General features: G+C 43.2%; 2 protein-coding genes across 5 annotated transcripts in view; one reads left to right on the top strand and one right to left on the bottom strand.

Moving 5' to 3' along the window:
• LOC147447937 (uncharacterized) overlaps positions 1-4,133 on the top strand; it is a 203,992-nt gene extending 199,859 nt beyond the window's left edge. The window contains exons 15-18 of the mRNA XM_086523707.1: positions 523-793; positions 873-1,072; positions 1,481-1,603; positions 3,406-4,133. Of these exons, the coding sequence (XP_086379833.1) occupies positions 523-793; positions 873-1,072; positions 1,481-1,603; positions 3,406-3,537 (726 nt within the window). The 3' untranslated portion in view covers positions 3,538-4,133. The remainder of the gene's footprint in view (positions 1-522; positions 794-872; positions 1,073-1,480; positions 1,604-3,405) is intronic.
• A 144-nt stretch (positions 4,134-4,277) lies between these two features.
• LOC147447936 (long-chain-alcohol oxidase FAO4A-like) lies at positions 4,278-7,256 on the bottom strand. Of its 4 annotated transcripts, none has more exons than XM_086523835.1 (3): positions 6,605-6,744; positions 6,323-6,468; positions 4,278-6,224 (listed from the first exon to the last, which is right to left on the bottom strand). In XM_086523835.1, exons 2-3 carry the CDS (start codon positions 6,354-6,356, stop codon positions 4,378-4,380), a joined length of 1,881 nt encoding a protein of 626 aa, XP_086379961.1. In that variant the 5' UTR covers positions 6,357-6,468; positions 6,605-6,744; the 3' UTR covers positions 4,278-4,377. The 4 variants fall into 4 exon arrangements, with proteins under 4 accessions (XP_086379961.1, XP_086379960.1, XP_086379958.1 ...); XM_086523834.1 differs by having other exon boundaries at positions 6,323-6,465; positions 6,605-6,743; XM_086523832.1 differs by having other exon boundaries at positions 4,278-6,468; positions 6,605-7,256.
• Positions 7,257-13,337: the final 6,081 nt, after the last annotated feature.

The raw sequence follows: 13,337 nt of genomic DNA, 5'->3' as shown, positions 1-13,337 counted from the left end.
TGAGCCCCCATGTATCTGATTCTCTAGTCCTTGGTCTCAAGCTGAGCGTGCTGCCAGTCAGACACTTGTATCACAAACGGAGTAGCAAGACTAAAAAGTACACATGCCAATAAGATAGAGTGAACAGTGGCTGTTTGCACACTTCTCAAAGGCAACCCACAGCAGTGACATCACATAAGATAATTCTCCTATGACGCTTAATTGCCAGGTCTGCATTCAGAGATGAGCTTTGAACTTCTCTTTTATGTTTCCTAATCAGGCATTTTTCGACTACAGCTTCTCTGATGCTTGCAGGTGTTTTTTCTACTGTCAAACCTTTCTGATGTTTTTATGCTGGTCCAAATTAGACATATCCTAAGCGTCGTGTGAATGTGATTGTTATCTACTAGTCTTTACGACCTTTGTTCAATTAGAAGGCACTGTTGTCACAGCTCTTTATCTCAAAGAGAAGTGCAAGCCTTTCTGCAATACTTGTTGTCATTTTAACAGAAGTGCTTGCTGTGAACAACTACAAACAAAAAGAAATCATTGTGTCATTTTTATAAAAAGGGTGTAAATGGAAGCACATCACAAAAACAGAGAAAAAGAGAGATGTCTCCTTCGACTTCGCCTCCACCTCAGTCGCAAAAGATACCAGTGGTTCAAGATACTAGTGTGTTGACTTCTGCCTCAGATAGGAAAACAAGTTCTCGCAGCGTCCATTTCAAGGATCCAAATGAGGGACCTAAACAAATGCTACCTGATTCAAATCATCTGGCAACATCATTTAAGAATGGTGTTGATAAGCTCGAAGGTATTATTAATCTAGATGTGCTTTTGGAAACCAATTTCTAGATTCTTGAGTAAGGGTGGGTACTTTGTTGCATTTTTAGATCAGCACAATTCTCGTTTGCAAGATGATAATCCAGCATCACTCAAGTCTCAGATTGCTCATCTCAAAACTATGAACAAGTCCTTGAAGCTAGAAGTAGAAAATCTTGCTAAGGAGAAAAAGTCGATGTTCTCAGAGTTTTCGGATGTTAAGCGAGACCGAGATCAATCAAAGAAACGTCTTGCATCTCTGGAAGATCAAGTAATCTTTGCTAATTTTTTCTCTTTTGCTTCCCTTACCATCAGAAGTAGTCAGTAGCTAGTTAATGTCTATTAATTTTACTAGTACCGATTCCTTTTTAACATGTCAACCAAGTGTGGCACAACTCAGGATAGGTAACCATCAAGATCTAGAGAGGATGATCTAGATACCAGGTTTCAGCTTTAGCTGTAGTTTTGTTCAGTTTACTTTTTGGAATACCAGAGGAGACACCACAACTGTACATTGATGTCTCATAGGCCCAGTTCAGCCAATTACATATACGAGCTCATTTGACCCAATTCTAGTCAACACACTATTCTGCAATGTGGCAGCTGTTCAACTCCAAAAGTTTGTTTAATAGGCCATTTTAAATTGGGCTGAATGTGACAGAAAAAAATCATGTTTCAGATTTCCCAACTTCAAGACACCATCAAAAAATTACAACAAAAGTCAGGTGAGGAGACACAATCTTTGGAAGATGATGATGACGATGATGAGCATAGAGCACTAGTGAATTTTCAAAAAAAGCGGGTACATTTTGCTAGACTTTTTGCATCAAGCTTCTTTTGTAACCAAACATTGATCACTGTCAAAACTAATGTCAAATCTGACACAAGCACTAAATACGGACAAATAGGAATTATTTAGCAATTTTTCTGGATTTGAGCTACAAACCAAAAACCTCCAAATGCAAAATCTGTACATAATGCATTCTCCATGAGTATTGTGGAGCTGTTAAGGCTGAGAGACTAAGGAGACATTGATCACAGTCGTAGATATGATTTCAAGGACAAGGACATGAGTCATGAATGGTCTGATGTCACCCATAGCATGGCTAGGTGAAAATGCAAAGACAGACCATGAGCAACCATCCAAACTCGCATGTGAAAGGCCTTTGAGGAATGTAGAAGTTGATACATGGCATGTTCATCTGATGGCTAAGAATCCTGTATATCTTACAGTCCCGGGTGGTGAAAGGCACTCTACGCTGTGGCTCGTACTCTTTCTCCATTGATGAATGGATTATCACTATAACAAAACATGGTACTACTTGGCAGTAGAAAATACAGCCTGAAATGGATTAATAGATTATCACTAAAATGGACCATGGCAATACTTACCAGTATAGAGAATATGCCCTGAAATTAACAGCTTATTGCCTCAGTCACTTTCAGAGAGAGCAAGCAACACATTTGTGCAAGAATTCTCAGCCACATACAATAGCGTGACATCAATCTCGATGGCACGGGATGCTCAAATTTCAAAATACCTGTTTGAGTAGAGGGTGCCTCTGCAGCTACCATGGGAGTAGCTAGAAGCTTTTTGTTCATGAAAGTATGGCACACATATACAAGTATGATTTAAGTATGTTTCGGAGCGATTTTCCAAACGTATGCGACCTTTTTTTTCAGTTCTGAAAATAAAGCATTATATTATAGTGATAAAAAACAACAGAGGCATACACAATATCACAATGAGTTTGAAAGATTTACTCAAAAACCGTAAGAAACTTGCATGCAAGTATGAGAAGATAATTTTTGAAAACATAGGAGTATGTTAAAGACTATGACTGCAAATTTCCAATTTGTCACTGGTCCCTTACTCTCTATGGCATCTTATCATATGGCACAATATATCGTGTAGGTCACTTCAGCCATTTAAATGCAATCCATGAAACTTTCTTCCTGTTTCGTTCCCAGGTGACCTGCATTTTCAGTTTAAAGGCACCACACCACGTCTGTCATTTGAACGCATGTGCCTGTGCAAGGAACATGATTTAGAATTGGTGCCCAGCAAAAGCAGCTGTGCAGTATTAGAACCATGCAGATGGCTCAGGTACCTCCATAGCAGATCGGGGTTGTGTCAGAGAGATGTAGATGGAGAGATTAGGACAGCCTTTGAGGACACAGCTTTTGATTACACTTTGACACAGCTTTTTAGCATCTCATTTAACAGAGGAGAGGATTCTTCAAGAGAGGGCATGAGTGCAGCTCTAATGTCCATCAATGTGGCATAATAAAGCCTAAAATCAACTCAAAAATGGCCAATGGCTCCCAACCTTTGACCAGGCAGAACAGCCCAATTTATGGACTGTGAATGGTTTCCTATGCCTTCTACATAACTAAGTAATGAAAGCTCGCTTAAAACATTCTCTAATCAACTGCTGCTGCTTGCTAAATAACAAAGTAGAGAAATCTTCTAAAAAAAATCCCTCTAATCAACTGAGGGTCTTGCTTTTATGAGTAAAGGCTTGTCCAAAATCAACTCAGAAGTAGCAACATTTTACAGAGCAGACACAGAATTCTAACTTGAACTTTGTTTTCACTTGATAGCACATACAAGCTTTCAAGAGATTTATTTCGAGGCCCAGAATTGTTGAGGTGCGACAAAAGAAACCAAATTTGCTTTGTAGACTCCTAAGGAGGAAGAAAAGGCCAAGCTTAGAGCTAGTAGAAGAGTCTTAATGCTGTCAGATGCTTGAAGAGTTTACATCATCATAGTGCTATTCGAAGCTATGGGTGCCAAACAGCGGGAGGAACTGAATAACGTGGAAGACACGGCTCAGAGTATGGAAACAAGCTTAAAAATCTACCGCTACACCAACTGTTGAACTTGTTCCAGAGTCGTGAGCTATAAATTTTGAGCCCTTACCAGACTTGTAAGGGCATGATAGCAGGACACAGCAGCATCTAGTGGACAAATATGAAAACAATTACTGCAACGAAAGCCCAATTCCCACTACAGCCTTAGAATAACGCAGTTTGTGAAGAGTTAAGAACTAAGAAGTGTGAGGAATCCAGGCATTTGGGGAACATATGTAGTTTCTGCAGTAAAAGGTATTTCAAAATTTTGTTCTTTTTTCTTACATTCAACCATCAATAATATAGCTTATGCTGAAGCACTGATTGGAATTATTGTGCTGTCCTGATGTTTTACAAAGAGATTGGGAAAATTTATTTTTGTGGGTTTGTACAATGCGGAGGACCTCTCAAACCCCATCTTAATGAATTTGCTAACTCTGCCACTTATCTTCCCTCTGCATGGCCAAGGCATTTAAGTGCTAAAAGAAACATTTCTAGACTCTTCTGTTCATGATGTATTGGAAGATCACTTGTCCCGTATTGCATGCTTGAATGAGATGTGATGTCTGGTGGGTAAAATGTGATTTATGTGAATACATACAGATTTTTAAAAACAACCTCAATCTGCAACATGATATTAAATTTTAAGTAATTGTATCGGTTTTAGAATCTAATGACACTCACATATGCTTAGTAGCTAGTCTTGTAGCCCCTGTTCTGTTTTCACCCATGCTGAAGCTGAAAAAGGATGTTGTCGGCGGTGCATAATGCAATCGACTGCACAGTAATCATAGGATTAATGCCAAGAGCCGTGGGCAAGACACTTGAGTCTGCCACAAACAAGCCTTTCACTTCCCAGGTCTCCCCATTTGGTTGGACAGCGGAGATCAACGGACACATACCCATGCGGCAACTGCCCATCTGATGAGCAGACACCACTGTAGTACCCACCTGCTTAAATGTATTAGCTCGAACTCGTGCTGAGTATTCTTCAAAATCTGCCTTGGTACCAGAACATGGTGCAAAGGTCTCACCATCCACATTCCCACTACCTACCTCTGATGCTCCTGCTGCAGCAAGTATTTTGAGCCCTTTCTCCACACCATCATTGGAATTTCTCTTGTCGGCATCAGACAACTGATAGTAAACAGAGAGGCACCCATCTTCATCTACCCTCACCTGGCCACCACTGTGGTCTCTAGTCAGCACAATAAAAATAGCAGTGCGTGAAAACTTTCGCATTCTTGCCTTGAAATCTACCCCCGACACCCATGGAAGGCATACGCTCATGATGCCTGGCTGAGAGGCAACGCATTGTATGACAGACCCATAGCCTGTTGTGTCCCAATTGGCAGCCACCTTGGAATAGGCAGTCATGATCCCACCTCTGTAGCTAACTCCATCTGCCCCTCTCCCTTCTTCAAAATGGCCCCATACAAGCTGAACAGGATGAATGTGCAAATTCTGTCCAATTTCATGATTGAGCAGCCCACTTCTCTTCAAAAGTAGGGGCGTCCACAATGCACCACAGGCCACGACCACCACATTGGCCTCCACATACAAAGTGGTACACGTGTTACCACTTTCCACCTGCGCTACGACACCCACAGCCACTGGATGTTGTCCTTCTCTCTTAGCACACAACACTTCCTCAGCCTTGCATGATGCCAACACCACTGCTTCTGCTGCTGCCGCATCCTCTAGCCATGTCAGCATGGCGTTCTGCTTTTTCTCCTGCTTGCAACCCAATCCACAAAACCCGCATTGATGATCTGGTGGTGAGTTGCGCGGGATGTTCTCCACATGGAAGCCCAGTGCTTGGCAGCCAGCACGGAGCACCCCATTTTGGAAATTCTCATGCACTACCTCAGATTGTACACCTAGGCGAGAGCACACCTCATCCATGGCATTGTCATAGGCATTGCTTGCAAAGAGATCTAGGTGAAGAGTTTCTGCCCACTCTTTTCTGACATGGCTAGGTGTTTGAAAGGAGGCACCCCAATTGACAGTGGAACCACCCCCCACGGTGGTGCCGGCTAGAAGTATCATGCTTGAGTCCTTCGTAAGCAGGCAGCCACCATTCTCATACATAGCATTCATGGAAGGGCCCTCTAGCTGGGACAACTCAGCAGCTGGAAAGTAGTGTCCCTTCTCAAGGATCAACACGGAATGGCCAGCTTGAGCCAGCTTGGCTGCCACAACAGAGCCACCAGCACCAGAACCCACTACAACAACCTCACATTTTACCCCAATGTCCAGATCAGACGTTTTCTTGAAGCTTTGTGACCGGCGAAGGGCTTTCAGGTGTGCAACATCATCATCATCAATCAATGGAAAGCCACGATTGTTCAACTCTGTAGCAAGCTGAGAACCTACTTGGGCAGCGTCAATAACACGGCTTCCTAGTGAGGATGCTGATTTCTTGGGTGTAGGTAAGGTTTGGTGCTGACCGTGTGGGTACAACCAGATATCTCCTTGTTCATCATCATCCACAGAGTAGTTAAGGGCAGCAAAGGTAGGGTTGAAGCCAAAGGGATCAACAGAGCTAAAAACGATCCAGGGGATAAAGCCTGTAAACAAACGAAAGAACTGTTGCTTGATCTTGATGCAGCTAAAGGCAAACCCACGTATGAAACACTGCCTTTGTTCCTTGGGAACCTTTGCAAACCTTTTGCAGAAAGGAAAGGTCTTTGTGATAGCATGCTTGCCACCCAGCACCAGAGTTCCCACACGAGTCGATAAAGCCCATAGGCTTAGGTGTACCAGCCTTAGCTCGCTGAATGGCATCACCTGTGTTAGGAACCCTGCTACCTGCTAAATTGCAAAGTATTCAAGCGCTGCTGTTGCATGCACTGCCTTTATGGGCACATGTGCGTGTCCATGTGTGTGTGTGGTCACCTAACAAGCTTACAACATACTACACAGAAAATAAAAGCTTATGAGCGTTTACCTGCAGAGGCAAATTGCCATCCTTGGCAGAATGGAGAAGGTAAGTCTCAAGTGCTTGAAGCTCTGCCTTGGGAAGCTCTTTGTCATGCCCAGGAAAACTCTCAAAGAACTCTTCTAAGCTGACAGAAGGGAAGATTGTCTCACACAAAGCTTCGATCACCTCCATTTGAGCCCTTGAGAACTTGTGAGGTTGGCAGTGCTGCCCTCCTCTCAAGAGAGGGTGAGCTTCACAGTCACTCATTTTCGCCTTCTTTACCTTTTTCTGGTCACAAGGCGCTTCGCTTCAAAGCACTCCCATGGCCTGCTTCTGTGCAGCTTGCATGGAGAGCTTCACATGAAGTTGTGGGACAATTAGAGTGAGTGTGTGTGTGAGCTCATGCGTGCGCACAGCTGAGCTTCGTGATACCATGTGGGGTCCATGTTGAGCTATATGAAGGAGCCCTGGAGCCGGGAGTTATGCTTAAGCCAACTAGTGACAGCTTTTGACAAGGATGGCCCTTCATAAATGGAGAGAGAGAGAGAGAGAGAGAGAGAGAGAGAGAGAGAGGAGGAGGAGAGACGACGGAGTGCGTGTGTGTGTGTGTGTGTGTGTGAGTGAGAGAGAGAGAGAGAGAGAGAGAGAGCGTGTGTGTGTTATGGGTGTTGCAGCGTTGCTTGAATTTGTCCGCGAGAGAGAGAGAGAGAGAGAGAGAGAGAGAGAGAGACGTACAAATGTATTGAAATTTAAGTTGCTTTGTTTCAATTGTTTGTCTGTGGGTAGTTATTGATTACTGATCCGCCCTGCTCGTTGTCAGATGTACCATGCACATGCACCTTTCACCTCCACAAGTCATTCACTCTTCAATGGGTGGGTGCTGACCTATTCCGGTCGCTCACCGAGTCACCGACCATAGGATTGCGCACATGCGAAGCAGACGTTCAAGGAGAGCCTTGCCGATTTTCTATCGAGGACGACATTGCAGCTGGACAGTGGGCTCTAAATGCTCCACCTTAGCACCTTGCAAGTTTGCAGGCAATGTAGTCCTCTTTTCGCCCTGCCAACATTTTCAAACGCTTCAAAACGTGATGAAGAGAGGGGGACTCCATTACGATACGAACATTCACCATCTGGCCCTCTAAAAATATAGAGGCATGGCAGGTCCAATTAATGTGAAAGGCACTTTTTGGCCGAACAAAGCGCTGAATGCACGCTTGTGCACACCATAAGAATCATGCGACCGTGAAAAGCAAGAGAAACCCTCATTAATGCCCTTTCATAATCTTCACACAGGTGCACCCCTTGCAAAGTTGCAAGCTTCAAAGCTTTAGGACTAGATAAGGGTATAAGCAAACTCTACTTGGTGGTCTCAACTCTACAGATTTCGGCAAAGTTGGAATTCATAAACTTCTACCCTCGCCCTTCGAAAGACATCTTGGTTTCATGTTAGCTTTAGTTAGCAGCTACTACAGACAAAATAGCTAATGAGCGATAGGGGTTCTACCCCTTGTTTGCATTTTATGAAGGGGGGTGAGGGGATCCAGGTCGTTGAAGTTTTATGTGCAAAAACTAGACAATCGCAACCGTAGATATCCTCTTAAAACTAAATCTAGACATGAAGTAGCCGTGAACAATGTGGGCAACACATTCCATGCACCACTTCCACATTGTGGAGTCTTGACCCCCTTACAAGTTACCCCCCTTCATTTAAAATTAAGTTTTACTGGCAAAGCACTCTACGCTAATTTTCAAAATAATTGTGTCTGATGTATGGTCACACGTGCACCACTTATGTAAAATGTGATTGTCTAAAATGAGACCTCAAGGCTCATGCATTAAATTTTGCCAACCTTGCTACGTGTATGTGTAATGTGTATGAGAGAGAGAGAGAGAGAGAGAGAGAGAGAGAGAGAGAGAGAGAAAGAGAGACAGAGATAGAGAGAGGGGCGTATAGGGTAGAGGAGCCAGTAGGGGGACGGGTAACTTGGGGAGCTTGAATCTCCCTCCGAGCTCAATTTTTTGCGCTGAGTAGCTCAATTTAATCGCCTTTTCATAAGCTTTCAAGAAAAATAATTTGGGATTGGTCGGGTTTGAAAGTCGGTAGTCGCGGCGCGATTTCCGAAATCAAGTGTATCAAAAATCGGCATGAATAAGAACACCAATGGGGGCCAAAAGAGGTAAAATGCAACCACAACGTCTTGAACCCATGCCCTGGCCAATGAGAAGGCTTTATTTCAAATGAACTAGCCGTTTCAACTCCACTTTTTTGTGCTTCTTTTGGTCCCCAAACATATTAAAATTAGGGGTTCATGTGTCTTTTCTCTGGGGGGGGGTACCGCAATTGGCCCCTCTACCCTAAATGTATTGATTTAAGTCGTGTTCTTTCCTATTGTTTGTTATTGATCCACCATGGTTGTGATGGAGTCATGGATCATCAAAATGATAAGACATTGAGAGAGGTCCCATGCTATCACCCTTATTAATGCCCTTTCATTTTCTTTATTGTGTGTGTGTGTGTGTGTGTGTGTGTGTGTGTGTGAGAGAGAGAGAGAGAGAGAGAGAGAGAGAGAGGGGGGGAGGGGTACAAATGTGTTGACATTTAAGTTGCATTCGTTTTGGCTTGCCCAAAGGGCTTAGGTGATAGTGATGTGTTCCCTTTTTGTTAGTAAAAAATCTCATATATGTGGGTTAGGTGTGCTAGGTGAGTAGTGGCAAGAAGGGAGCCCATAAAATGAGTGGGGCTAGTGTAGTTACGGTCTTTTCATTTTTGGAGGTGGCTTAGCCTCTTGGGCTCTATGGAGCGTAGTGGAGCTCTAGGTTAAGCGTTGTGTGCGGTGTTGTGCTGCTCTGTTTTGACGTCTCCTTCGTTGATTTGTGGCGGATCTGGGTCGTCCTTCGGTGTTGTGATGCTTTGCCATGCAGTGTTGTACTGCACTATTTTGTTGTCCCTTTCATCGATCTGTGGCAAATCTGGGTCGTCCTGCGGAGTTGTGCTACTTTGTTTTGTCATTCCGCTAGGCTTCATGGAGCCCTAGGTTTTGGGATGTCATGCGGTGTTGTGTTGCTCTGTTTTGCCGTCCCATTCATCGATTTGTGGTGAATGTGGACCGTCCTTAGGTGTTGCGCTCTTCTGTCGTGCGGTGTTCTGCTGCTTCGTTTTGTCGTCCCCTTCACCGGTCTGTGGCGGATTTGGGCTGTCCTACAGAGTTGTGCTGCTCTATTTCCTCATGCCCTCGTCGGTCTATGGTGGATCTGGGTCCACCTACGGAGTTGTGCTGCTCTTTTTCGTCATGCCCTCGTTGGTCTGTGACAGATCAGGGCCGTCCTACACAGTTGTGCTGCTCTGTTTTGCCATTTCCTCATCGGTCTATGGCGGATTTGGGCCGTGCTGTGGAGTTGTGCTGCTCTGTTTCGTCTTCCTTGTTGGTCTGCTCTGTTTTGTCACGCCCTCGTCCTGGTGGCTTGATCTATGGTGCGATCTCGGCTCTAGATAATGCGCTACCCTGTCTTGTCGTCCCCCCATCGATCTTTGACAGATCCGAGCCGTTTATGTTGTGGTGCTTGCTGTATGGTGCTAATCGGACTAATATGCTCTTGAAACTGTTCTGGTTGTTGGCCTACGACATTGGGGGAGGTAGATGGTGTTGCTCTGTCCTTCAGTGTTGTGTTGTTCCTTCTCATGCAAGCTCAATTGTAATTTCCGACTCTAGTCTGGTCCATTTTTTGTTTTGGCTTGGTTTTGTTCTTGTTATGATACTTTGGTGTCCATTGCAAGGCTGCAGCTTCTTGTGGATTTGGCACTCGATGTTCTATTCGGCTTGGGATTGCAGGCTGTTGACAGCTGGGTCAACAACATGCCATAACTCAACAAAGCCTTATTTTCTGAGAGTTATGAAATGTTGCGGATTATGGTTAAAAACATCATTTGTAATAAGTAGATAGTCAAATTGCAGAAGCCGGGGTGCAATGGCACTTTTAGATTGTAAATACCAAGCCAGTTGACCCCCAAACTCTATTTTAGGTTCAACCTAAGGCGACCTTAGTATATAAGGTACCTAGCTCACTTTTGTAAAAAGAACTTTTCATAATCATAAGTTTTAAGCTGTCGTCGACTATGTGTGAGAGAGGAAGAGAGAGAGAGAGTGTGTGAGCTTCATCCTGATGCAACTGCCCGCTCATTCACTCAAAAGTGTCAAAATTCAATTTTGAAACTTGCTATGAGTTGCCAGTGTAGTGAAAAATCTCTAGAGTGAAATTCACTTCATTCTGACCAGTTAGACATCATACGCGTATGATGTCTAAAGGGCACTTTTAGAGACCAAAATTGAGATCTGAGCATACTAGGTTGTTAAGCACCACAAGACAAGCCCACATACCAAATTTTGTCAAAATCTGAGCACCTAGACATTATACACGTATGATATCTCAAGGCTATATCTGAAAGCCAAATTTTACTTTTGATCACATAGGAGGTTGGGAAATGATGGGTTAAGCTTGCTTGCATCTCATTTGGACACCTACTTTTGCATGTACAGAGACTTTGCGAATACAAGACTGTAAAGGTGAAAAAAGAGTGATTTTGAGAAATTTTGACATCCAAAATTTGTTGTGATTACATATTCTTGTTGTATGCATCAAGGAGTACCTTGGTAGAAATCTAAGTGAATTTTGAACCAAAAGACTTTATACCTCATAGACCAGATTTTGGTCAAAACAGACATTTGAGTATACCTCTGTGTCCTAGAGCATACAAGAAGTCCCTAGCCAAAATTTGATAGAATTTGGAGCTCATTTGGGCTTGCAAAGAGCAAAAGACAGAAAATTGCAAGCCCAAATTGAATTCTAAAACTTGCTAAGAGTTGATTGAGTGATAAGGAATCAGTGGAACAAAAGTCACCTCATTCTGCCACAAAAGACATTATACGCGTATAATATCTCAAGTGTTAAATAAAGGTCAAAATCATAAACTGAGCATACCAAAGAGTAGAGAACATCAAGAAGAGCTCACATACCAAATTTTGTCAATATCTGAGCACATAAACTTTATACGCGGATGATGTCTCTAGCCCTAATTTGGAGGTAAAAACTCACAATGAGATTCTAGAAGTGATAAGCACTATAAAGTAAGCCTAGTGACCAAGTTTCAACAAATTTGGGTCACGTTTGGTCAAGAACAAGCAAAAATCCTTGGTCCTGAAACTGTTTTGAGTGTTGTTTCAAGTGCAGTTCACCAAAAATGCTCGTTTTGATAGACAAATCCAAATTGAGTCAGGTATAGCCAGGAGAAAATCTTGCGGGCACTAGAGCAATAGTCAGGTTTTGGTTTTAGAGCTAAATTTTTCCAAGTTTCCTAAATCCAAAATTTTAGGTTACCTAGAACCATTTTCCAGAGACCAAAAGACCACCCAGACTTGACTTCTAGGGACTTGACAAAGGGCCAAAGGTGCTTGTTAAGGACTATCTTGAGAGTATTGAGTGGGCCTGACATTAAGAAAGCTAAGATTATTAGAATGGAAACCCAATCTACCAATTCTTTGGTAGATATGACCAGAGGTATGGCAAGCCAAGCTAGAAGTGTTGAAATGCCAATCTATCCACATTTTAACACAAACCCACAAAATGCACTAAAAAGAGGTGGATATTTGGTCAATGAAGGACGACAGATACCACCACCAAACATGAGAATTCCTATAAGAATTCCAAAAAGGGAGCCACCTGGATTCCCTTCTAGAGCGATAAGAGAGATGAAATAATCACAGAGATGGCAAACCATGGTTGCACCTAGATACAACCATAGAACATGACTTTTATAGAGGTAGAATTACGGCCACAACAGGACCATATATACCATCACCACCCCCTATAACTTACTTCTATCCAAATCAGAGCAGAACCTTGAGAAGATATGATACTGAGAGTGAGAGTGACACATCTTCTCAAAGGAGTGATTTACCAAGAACCCAACCCACATTAAAGCCAGAGGTATCTAGTGAGCAAATGAAGCTTATAGAAGGATTAGCTCAGAGACTTGCTCCTCTAGTCAAATATGACCATCAAGAACCTCTATGGTACGAAATTGAGAGAAAATGGACAAACCATACGAGAGAAGAGTGTTACTATAGGATGGAATATGCTAGGGACATGTATGTACAACCTATTCCAGTAGCACCTACTCCACCTAGATACAATATGGGGAATGTGCCAGGCCTAGTAGGAGTTTCAAGACCACAGCTTGTCTTAGGACACCAACCTCTACTGCCCATGAATGCAGCGTATTATAACAACTAAAGCGGGTACTGCCCTTCGAAGCGATAGAAGATGAGAGAAACACATGGAATGGTGAGGCAGGTACAACATCCACCTCCTGCGTTTTGACCTGAAGAAAGAAGGTATGAGATGGACGAAAGGACATTGCGGTTCATTGCTAATAGAGGCTTAGCAAGGTCAAAGCCTCTTCACAGCCAAGAGGAATTACAAGAAGAGGCTCCTCAACAAGAGATCGATTTTCACAAGGGCCATGACAATCACTTGGTCAAACAATGTTCTCAAACGGAGATCACACAAGTGAACACCTATTGTCTTGATTGTGGCGTCATTCACTTGGTCCCCGACTGTCCAAAAAATCCAAACCGAGTCAGAAAGATCACGACAACTATCTCAAGAATTGTTCATCTACCCAGTAGCTCGGAAAATGAAAACATCGTACCAGTTCAAGTAGTTACAAGAGTGCAAGCTCAAAAAGAAGTTGAGAACCTAG

Source organism: Adiantum capillus-veneris, chromosome 11, assembly GCF_014529385.1.
Source record: "Adiantum capillus-veneris isolate H3 chromosome 11, ASM1452938v2, whole genome shotgun sequence".
NCBI lineage: Eukaryota > Viridiplantae > Streptophyta > Polypodiopsida > Polypodiales > Pteridaceae > Adiantum > Adiantum capillus-veneris.
This window is presented reverse-complemented; position numbering and strand designations above follow the sequence as displayed.

Excerpts from the sequence above, each read along its gene's own strand:
- LOC147447936 (XM_086523832.1), bottom strand. The coding sequence starts at position 6,844 with ATGAGTGACTGTGAAGCTCACCCTCTCTTGAGAGGAGGGCAGCACTGC. Across the intron at positions 6,469-6,604 it reads ATGGCAATTTGCCTCTGCAG|CAGGTAGCAGGGTTCCTAAC; the intron begins GTAAACGCTCAT and ends TTTGCAATTTAG.